General features: G+C 45.2%; 1 protein-coding gene across 1 annotated transcript in view; it reads left to right on the forward strand.

Moving 5' to 3' along the window:
• The window catches only part of SH3BP4 (SH3 domain binding protein 4), a 141,578-nt gene extending 131,421 nt beyond the window's left edge, over positions 1–10,157 (forward strand). The window contains exons 4-5 of the mRNA XM_074968233.1: positions 1,712–1,900; positions 7,140–10,157. Of these exons, the coding sequence (XP_074824334.1) occupies positions 1,712–1,900; positions 7,140–7,364 (414 nt within the window). The 3' untranslated portion in view covers positions 7,365–10,157. The remainder of the gene's footprint in view (positions 1–1,711; positions 1,901–7,139) is intronic.
• Positions 10,158–10,375: the final 218 nt, after the last annotated feature.

Below are 10,375 nucleotides of genomic sequence, written 5' to 3' on the forward strand. Positions count from 1 at the left end.
TTCTACATCCATAGTGGCCAGGATGGTGTTTTCAGGAAGATCACTGATGGATTGTAGTTTCCTCAGGAAGTCAGTGGTGTCTCGAAGGTAGCTGGGAGCGCTGGGAGCGTAGGGCCTGAGGAGGGAGTCTACATAGCCGGACAGTCCTGATGTCAGGGTGCCAATGCCTGAGATGATGGGGTGCCCAGGATTTCTAGGTTTATGGATCTTGGGTAGCAGATAGAATAACCCAGGTCGGGGTTCCAGGGATGTGTCTGTGCGGATTTGTTCTTGTGCTTTTTCAGGGAGTTTCTTGAGCAAATGCTGTTGTTTCTTTTGGTAACCCTCAGTGGGATCAGAGGGTAATGGCTTGTAGAAAGTGGTGTTGGAGAGCTGCCGAGCAGCCTCTTGTTCATATTCCGACCTATTCATGATGACAACAGCACCTCCTTTGTCAGCCTTTTTGATTATGATGTCAGAGTTGTCTCTGAGGCTGTGGATGGCATTGTGTTCTGCATGACTGAGGTTGTGGGGCAAGTGATGCTGCTTTTCCACAATTTCAGCCCATGCACGTCGGCGGAAGCACTCTATGTAGAAGTCCAGTCTGCTGTTTCGACCTTCAGGAGGAGTCCACCTAGAATCCTTCTTTTTGTAGTGTTGGTAGGAAGGTCTCTGTGGATTAGTATGTTGTTCAGAGGTGTGTTGGAAATATTCCTTGAGTCGGAGACGTCAAAAATAGGATTCTAGGTCACCACAGAACTGTGTCATGTTCGTGGGGGTGGAGGGGCAGAAGGAGACCCCGAGATAGGACAGATTCTTCTGCTGGGTTAAGAGTATAGCTGGACAGATTAACAATATTGCTGGGTGGGTTAAGGGAACCATTGCTGTGGCCCCTTGTGGCATGTAGTAGTTTAGATAATCCTTTTTCTTTTGTAGAGAAGCAAAGTGTGTGTTGTAAATGGCTTGTCTAGTTTTAGTAAAGTCCAGCCACGAGGAAGTTTGTGTGGAAGGTTGGTTTTTAATGAGAGTATCCAGTTTTGAGAGCTCATTCTTAATCTTTCACTGTTTGCTATAGAGGATGTTGATCTGGTGGTTCCGCAGTTTCTTTGAGAGCGTGTGGCATAGTCTGTGTGGTCTGTAGATTGTAATGGATTTTTTACCTTCAGTCCTTTTGGTATGATGTCCATCTGTTTGCATTTGGAAAGGAAGATGATGTCTGTCTGTATCTGTACAAGTTTGTTCATGAAGTTGATAGATTTCCACTCCATACGGCTAAATGCAGTGCCTTGCATAATGATACGGCTGCTACTCTGAAACCACTTAATGAGATAATTCTTCCCGCAGGTCCAGTGACCGTATTTCACCACCTGTTGTATGGGGGAGGGGAGTTAATGATTGATTAAAGAGATTTCCCTATGTACACAGATGGGGTTATTTAACCAGCCGTGCAGCCAGAAAGGGGAATGCAAGACTTGCCTTGCTGCTGGGTTTCAGAGAAGGGGAGATTGAGTTGGATTTTGGTAGGGATGGCCTTGGCTTCCTTCTCTCACAGGCTTTATCACCTCCGTGTTTGAGAGCAAAGAAGGAAGTGCTGCTGTCATTGTAGAAATGAGTTGTCACTGTTCTCAGCTGTTGCTAGGCCAGAGTGCCAGGAGAACAGCCTGTGGCTGCTAGAAGATGAAACCTTGGGACTGTAGCTGACCTTTACTTGGTTTGCTCTGTCTTCTCTCAGGCCTTGCTGAAAATGGACTGCCAGGGGCTGGTCGTCAGGCTCATTCAGGACTTTGTGCTCCTGACCACGGCCGTGGAAGTGGCTCAGCGCTGGAGGGAGCTGGCAGAGAAGCTAGCCAAGGTCTCCAAACAACAGATGGATGCCTACGAAGCCCCCCACCGAGACAGGAATGGAGTGGTGGACAGTGAGGTGAGACTAGATTTGAAAATCCCTTAAAGCCCTGCAGTGTGACTGGTGGTGTACAATAGCCTGGTTTCAGCTACCTTTTTTGTTTTTTTGGCTGAGGTGTCAGCAAATAAGAACGCTCCTTTGGCGATGGCAAGCCAGAGCAAGGTTCCTTCCCACTGGGAGATGTAAGTGTGCCTGAAAGTGGCCCCTAGAGGAGAAGCTCCACTGATCTTTGAGTCTGAGAAGCTGCCTGCAGGGGGAGCGAGTGTTTCCTCTTCACAATTGTCCAATTTTCCCTTTCTGAAAGGGAGGCAAATCACAGTGTGTTCCTGCTGATGGCTCGTGATGCCCTGATTGACACTCACACCCTCCCCCCACACACACACCTACCTCTATGGGAGTGGAGCAATGAACCTGCCAGTGTAGACTCAGTACTCACATCTCACAGGGTGGTTTTGGTTTGGGGTGGGCTGGACGCTGGTCAGTTTTAATCATCTCTCTGCTGCTCCTTTAAAAAGAAATAGCACCTCAATGACTGAAATCCTTGGGTCACTTCAGTTTGAATAACTTTTGACCCACCCTCTTATGCTGCCCTCTGGCTTGAGCTGAGGTTTTTCCCCAAACCGGGGGCTCTTGTGGGGTTCATTGTTCACATTTTGTTAGGGGAAATAGAGATCGGTACGCTGGGCTGAGATCTGACCACAGCAGGCTTCTAGCCGTCATCCTCTTCCCCACGGGTCCAGCTTTGCACAGCTTGGCTGGGCGTGCTGCAGGGTTGTGGCAGCAGGGTCGCCTTGCTATGAAGCATCACGAGCTGATGAGCAAACAGCCCAACTCTGGACGTGGGCCCTGATTCAGCAAAGCGCAGGCTTGAGCCTCACTGAAGTTGATGGCATTTAAACCAGGGCTGTTGAATAATCGCAGTTAACTCACGCAATTAACTCAAAAAAAAAATTGTGATTAAAAAAAATTCAGCAATAGAATACCAATTGAAATGTATTAAATGTTTTGGATTTTTTTCTACTTTTTCAAATATATTGATTTCTATTATAACACAGAATACAAAGTGTACAGTGCTCACTTTATATTATTTTTGTTACAAATATTTGTACTGTAAAATAAACCAAAGAAATAGTATTTTTCAGTTCATCTCATACAAGTATTGTAGTGTGCAATCTCTGTTCTGAAAGATTTCAGAGTAGCAGCCGTGTTCGTCTGTATCCGCAAAAAGAACAGGAGTACTTGTGGCATCTTAGAGACTAACCAATTAATTTGAGCATAAGCTTTCATGAGCTACAGCTCACTTCATCAGATGCATAGAATGGAACATATAGTAAGAAGGTGTGTGTGTGTGTGTGTGTGTGTGTGTGTATATATATATTATATATATATATATATATATATATATATATAATATATATATACACACACACACATACAGAGAACATGAAAAGGTGGAAGTTGCCATACCAACTGTAAGAGGCTAATTAATTAAGATGAGCTATTATCAGCAGGAGAAAAAAAACTTTTGTAGTGATAATCAAGATGAATCAATTGAATCTATTTTCCCGTGTTTTGAATCTATTTTGCCACAACTTGCCAGCAAGTTAAAGAAGTATGGGCTGGATGAATGGACTAGACTGCGGATAGAAAGCTGGCTACATCGTCGGGCTCAACGGGTAGTGATCAATGGCTTCATGTCTAGTTGGCAGCCGGTATCAAACGGAGTGCCCCAAGGGTCGGTCCTCGGGCCGGTTTTGTTCAATATCTTCATTAATGATCTGGCGGATGGCGTGGATTGCACCCTCAGCAAGTTTGCAGATGACACTAAACTGGGAGGAGAAGTAGATACGCTGGAGGGTAGGGATAGGATATAGAGGGACCTAGACAAATTGGAAGATTGGGCCAAAAGAAATCTGATGAGGTTCAACAAGGACAAGTGCAGAGTCCTGCACTTAGGACGGAAGAATCCCATGCACCGCTACAGACTAGGGACCGAATGGCTCGGCAGCAGTTCTGCAGAAAAGAACCTAGGGGTGACAGTGGACGAGAAGCTGGATATGAATCAACAGTGTGCCCTTGTTGCCAAGAAAGCCAATGGCATTTTGGGATGTATATGTAGGGGCACTGCCAGCAGATTGAGGGACGTGATCGTTCCCCTCTATTCGACATTGGTGAGGCCTCATCTGGAGTACTGTGTCCAGTTTTGGGCCCCACACTACAAGAAGGATGTGGAAAAATTGGAGAGAGTCCAGCGGAGGGCAACAAAAATGATTAGGGGACTGGAACACATGACTTATGAGGAGAGGCTGAGGGAACTGGGATTGTTTAGTCTGCAGAAGAGAAGAATGAGGGGGGATTTGATAGCTGCTTTCAACTACCTGAAAGGGGGTTCCCAAGAGGATGGATCTACACTGTTCTGAGTGCTAGCAGATGACCGAACAAGGAGTAATGGTCTCAAGTTGCAGTGGGGGAGGTTTAGGTTGGATATTAGGAAAAACTTTTTCACTAGGAGGGTGGTGAAGAACTGGAATGTGTTACCTAGGGAGGTGGTGGAATCTCCTTCCTTTGAGGGTTTTTAAGGTCAGGCTTGACAAAGCCCTGGCTGGGATGATTTAGTCGGGGATTGGCCCTGCTTCGAGCAGGGGGTTGGACTAGATGACTTCCTGAGGTCCCTTCCAACACTGATGTTCTGTGATTCTATGTTAAGTATCCTCATGCCTTCTTGTCAACTGTCTGAAATGGGCCCTCTTGATAACCACTACAAAAGTTTTTTTTTCTCCTGCTGATAATAGCTCATCTTAATTAATTAGCCTCTTAGAGTTGGTATGGCAACTTCCACCTTTTCATGTTCTCTGTATGTATATATTTCTTATTTCTATATGTTCCATCTATGCATCTGATGAAGTGGGCTGTAGCCCACAAAAGCTTATGCTCAAATAAATTTGTTAGTCTCTAAGGTGCCACAAGTACTCCCTTTCTTTCTGTCGTGAAAGTGGAACTTACAAATATAGGGTTTTTTTGTTATAAACATAACTGCACTTAAAAAACAAAACAATGTAAAACTTTAGAGCTTACAAGTCCACTCAGTCCTACTTCTTGTTCAGCCAACCGCTAAGACAAACAAGTTTGTTTACATTTACGGGACATAATACTGCCTGCTTCTTATTTACAACATCACCTGAAAGTGAGAACAGGCGTTCGCACTGCATGTTTGTAGCTGGCATTGCAAGTTTATGTGCCAGATATGCTAAACATTCGTACGTCTCTTCATGCTTCAGCCACCATTCCGAGGACCTGCTTCCATGCTGATGATACTCGTTAAAAACAAAAAAAAGCGTTAATTAAATTATACTATTCTCCCCCAAGGAGTTCAGTCAATCTCCTGCTCTGTTTTACCTGCACTCTGCCATATATTTCATGTTCTAGCAGTCTCGGATGATGACCCAGCACATGTTGTTCATTTTAAGAACACTTTCACTGCAGATTTCACAAAACGCAAAGAAGATACCAATGTGAGATTTCTAAAGATAGATACAGCACTCAGCCCAAGGTTTAAGAATCGGAAGTGCTGTCCAAAATCTGAGAGGGATGATGAGGTGCGGAGCATGTGCTCAGAAGTCTTAAAAGAGCAACACTCCTACGCGGAAACCACAGAACCCGAACCACCAAAAAAGAAAATCAACCTTCTGCTGGTGGCATCTGACTCAGATGATGAAAACGAACGTGCGTCCATCTGCACTGTTTTGGATCATTATCGAGCAGAACCTCTCATTAGCATGGAGGCATGCCCTTTAGAATGGTGGTTGCGAAGCATGAAGGGACATATGTATCTTTAGCGAACCTAGCATGTAAATATCTTGTGACGCTGGCTAAAACAGTGCCATGTGAACACCTGTTCTCACTTTCAGGTGACATTGTAAACAAGAAGCGGGCAGCAGTATCTCCTGCAAATGTAAACAAACTTGTTTGTCTGAGTGACTGACTGAACAAGAAGTAGGACTGAGTGGGCTTTTGTAGACTCTAAAGTTTTACATTGTTTTATTTTTAAATGCAGTTTTTTTTACATAATTCTACTTCTGTAAGTTCAACTTTCATGATAAAGAGATTGTATTACAGTACTAGTATGAGGTGAATTCTTTTGTTTTTATAGCACAAATATTTGTAATAAAAAATAAATGTAGAGTACTGTACGCTTTGTGTTCTGTTGTAATTGAAATCAATATATTTGAAAATGAAGAAAACATCCATAAATATTTAAATAAATGGTATTCTATTAACAGTGCGATTAATCGTGCGATTAATTTTTTTAATTGCTTGACAGCCCTAATTTAAACACTTGCTTGAAGCTGAATGTGTGCAAGTCCCTTGCTGAATAGGTAGGGCCCTACCAAATTCACAGGTATGAACAACGCATCACAGACCGTGAAATCTGGTCTTTTGTGTGCTTTTACCCTATGCTATACAGATTTCACGGGGGGAGACCAGAGTTTCTCAAATTGTGTGTCCTGACCCAAAAGGGAGTTGCGAGGGGTCACAAGGTTATTTTAGGCGGGGGCAGGAGGGGCGGTATTGCCAACGTTCTGCACTGCTGCCTTCAGAACTGGGTGGCCGGAGAGCGGCGGCTGCTGACTGAGGGCCCAGCTCTGCAGGCAGCAGCGCAGAAGTAAGGGTGGCAGTCCCACACCGGGCCGGTCGTCCTTCTACATCGCTGCTGGCAGCGGCTCTGCCTTCAGAGCTGGGCGTCTGCCTGCAGCCACTGCTCTCCAGCTCTGAAGGCAGCACCAGCAGCGCAGAAGTAAGGGTAGCAGAACCGCAAAGCCCCATACACTAACCTTGTGACTCCCACCACACAACTCATTTTAGGGTCAGGACCCCTACAATTACAGTCTCCTGAAATTTCAGATTTAAATAGCTGAAAGCATGATTTTACAACTTTTAAAATCCTATGACTGAAATTGACCAAAATGGACCGTGAATTTGGTAGGGCCCTATGAATCGGGATGGACGTAAGCGCTTTGCTGAAGTGGGGCCTGAATGGGCAAATATCACGCTCCAGTGTTGTGTGTTCTCCAAAGCATTCAGTCGGGCCAGAGCCTGTTCTGGTTTGCCATTCCTGTGCCCCAAAGCAGCCACAGAAATTCCCAGCAAACTGCTACGTTTCTGTAGCAGAGCAGTGTCTAGTCTAAGTAACAAGAACAGATCTCTCAATTCTGTTTGTGTTTGCTGTCTCTTTTTGTCTCTCCGGCATGGAACACAGGCCATGTGGAAACCAGCCTACGACTTTCTGCTAACCTGGAGCAACCAGATTGGAGATAGCTACCGAGATGTCATCCAGGAGTTGCACATAGGGCTGGATAAGATGAAGAACCCCATCACCAAGCGCTGGAAACATTTAACAGGAACCCTGATCTTAGTCAATTCCTTGGACATACTCCGTGCAGCCGCCTTTAGCCCTCCAGACCATGAAGATTTCGCCATCTGATGGCGGGGATTCCTGACATGTTTAAATCTTCCTGGTTTTAGCCAAGGACAAAGAACAGGTGGGAGCTGACAAAAGGCCAAAGTTTGAATGTTCGCGCTGGGACTGGAATCGCACAGTGAAGAGGGACCTCTTTTGAGTGTTCTCCCTCATGTAGAAAGAGTCCAGAAGAGCTGGGTTTTCTCTGCTGGGGGGTTGATACCAGTTACACCACTTTCTATTTGTAAAGTTTAACAGTGGGGGGGAACCCCACGCTTATTTTTTAGACATTTGCAAATAAATATCTAATTTTGTAATGAGCAACAAAGGTTGAAACCACTTTGATGGGAGAAATGTTGCATTTTTACGTTGTGTAGGAACTTTTTTAAATGATCACTTCTGAAATTGACCATGAATCATGTAAATATGTATTTAAAACAAAGCACATTGTGAATTTCTCCTTTCCCTTCCCTCAACCCCCCCCACCCCTTATAAGGTTTTCTATAGTGTGAGACTCTGGAATCACTGTTTTATATTCACCATTGCAGTAACTCTGAACCTCCTGCAGCCCTGAGAAAGTGTTAAAAGAAAAGCAGGTGTACTTGTTTTCCCAGTAGCTCTCTCTGATCTGTTTTTTTTATATATACACTTTTTCTAATGTCTGGATCTGGAAATACACAATACGTATTTTTCAAATGTACCACTGCAGTTCTTAACTTGAAGAGTCAGTGCTGCCGTAGCACTCAGGCAAAGGGGGGCATCCCTCCTGCTTGCTGCTACAATTAGCATTCTGGAAGGAGCCGAAAAGATTTCTGGTTCAGTGGCGTTCCCTCCCTTTCTTCCCTCTTTATCTTTTTTAGGGACTTTAACTACAAAGCTGCCAGTCTCCTTGAAGGTAACTTTTCTCTCTGCTGACTGCTCTGTACTGCAATAAGAGCATCTTGGTGATCTCTGCTGCGGACCTGCGTGCTCCAGAAGTGGTCAGGAGAGAAGAGCCGTATTAGACGTCATTTTAAAAAATGTCTTTGCTAAGTTGGGATCTGATCCAAAGCTCATTGGAGTCCGTGGGAGTTATGTTGACTTAGGTGCCATTTCAGTCAGGCTCTTGAAGTTTTAGGGTCTGATCCAAAGACCATTCAAGTTGGTGGTGAGACTACCAGTGACTTCCCTGAGCTTTGGATTGGGCCCCTCAAGGCTACTGACCTCCAGTCTGCCATGTAAATAATCCTCGGTCAGAGAAATGGTTACACTGAGCTGAAATCTTACCCCTTCTGTGAACAGCCACCTCCCTTTTGAATGATCCTCTCTCCCGCCACCTCTGAAATGTTTCACACGGAGGGAAAACATATTTTTGCACAGAATGAAGACGTTTATTTTGAGTGTGAAATCACATAAAATAACAGTGCCCCATGCAGTGAAAAACTGATGAAAACGTTCCCTATTAAACCTGTTTCTGCTGGGTTGATCACCGAGATTGGAAGTCTATTTTTATTCCTTGAGCTTCATATCGACAAGCGAGAGGTTGGTGTGACCTTGCTAGAAGCATCGTGGTCTTTTATTGACGGATCCATGATCACAGGTTTCCAGGAGATAATGGCGCAATTCTTTTTTCTCCATTGTCAAGTTCCTGTAGAGGAGGCAACAGCTGGCGTCAGTCATCCATCCACCAGTGGGTTTGCTCTGAACAGTTTTTTGCTGGCTGGCATCACAGGACTGTCTCATCCAGTGTCTAAAATAAAAACTGCTTGGTGCAGTCTGCCTGCACCACACGACAGGCAGACCTTAGAAGTATTCTCGTGACCCCAAGTGACTTGTGTGTCCAGGCAGGCGCTGCCAGAATCTCCCGAGAGTAGAGCGACAAGTGAGACACGTGTGGCTTCTGGGAACCCCGCTCCTCCAAAGAACGGAGACACAGTTTAATGGAGACTGTGCCTCGAATTTCCCCTCCAAATGTTACCCTGAAAGAATTTCCCTTCGAAACAAGTCTCCCACTAATGAAGCATAGCACCTTAATTTCATGGATTTTCTCCTCAGGGGCTTTAAGGCATTTCCTATGCAACTTATCATAGCACAGAGTTAAAACCTGGCAGGCAGTGACGCTCACATGCGGGCTCCTTTTTTTGTTGTTGTTGAAAGGGACAGACCACCTTAAATATTTTTTCATGCACCAACCTGAACGCTACGTGGACATGCTGGAATCCTTGTGTAACGGAAGCCGAAGTTCAGTGCATTCCAGAAGCCTCTGACTGGCCGTAGAGAGCAGACCTGCCTAAAGAGTTCACTCTGCCACATGACGCCATGTGCATCAGCAGAGGGCTTGTAAGTAGTTGTTCAAAGCACAGACTTGTTGTGTTCTTCACCAAGCTAGCTGTTTAAAAGGCCCTGATCCTGCCAGTGGGTCTGCAGAGGCCTGGGCAGAGCTTGCTGAATGGCTTCAACAGGGGCTTTGCACAGGGATCTAGTTGGAGAATTAGGGTCTGACCTACTTCAGATGAAGACAGTGGGGAAGCAGGGTGGCCGTATCACTCTTACAGCAGCGTTTAATCTACCTGGCAGATGCTTTAGCCTCCTGGGATTCTTACAAGGTGGGAAATTACTGGCTAGTTTTGTTTTCCCAGATTTTCTGACTACCTCAGGTCCTGTATGCCCAGCTGGACATTTCAACGGAAGCCGGAACCTACCATTCTACCCCAGCCTAGTCTGTTCTTCCCCCTCCTGGAGAATCATTTGAGCCCAAACAACTGCAATGGTTTGGAATGAGTCGGTGTAATCACTGCGTGATTTCCCCCCCACCCCCCCTTAATTTAAAAATCCGCCTCCCTTCACACACTAAAATCCACGTGTCCGTTCAGATGCCTGTCACCCACCACTGTCAGGCCCTGCCGTGGAGCCTTGGGCTGGACGTTGCATTACTTTGGTATGGACAGCAATTGCTTATTGTACTTAACAGCTAATGTTTTTAAAAACTCTTTGGGAAATATATTACAATTAAAGCTGTTGTTTGAACACTCCGGAGAGGTCTCGATATGCTCTGT

This window comes from Natator depressus, chromosome 11, assembly GCF_965152275.1.
Source record: "Natator depressus isolate rNatDep1 chromosome 11, rNatDep2.hap1, whole genome shotgun sequence".
In the NCBI taxonomy this organism is placed as follows: Eukaryota; Metazoa; Chordata; order Testudines; family Cheloniidae; genus Natator; species Natator depressus.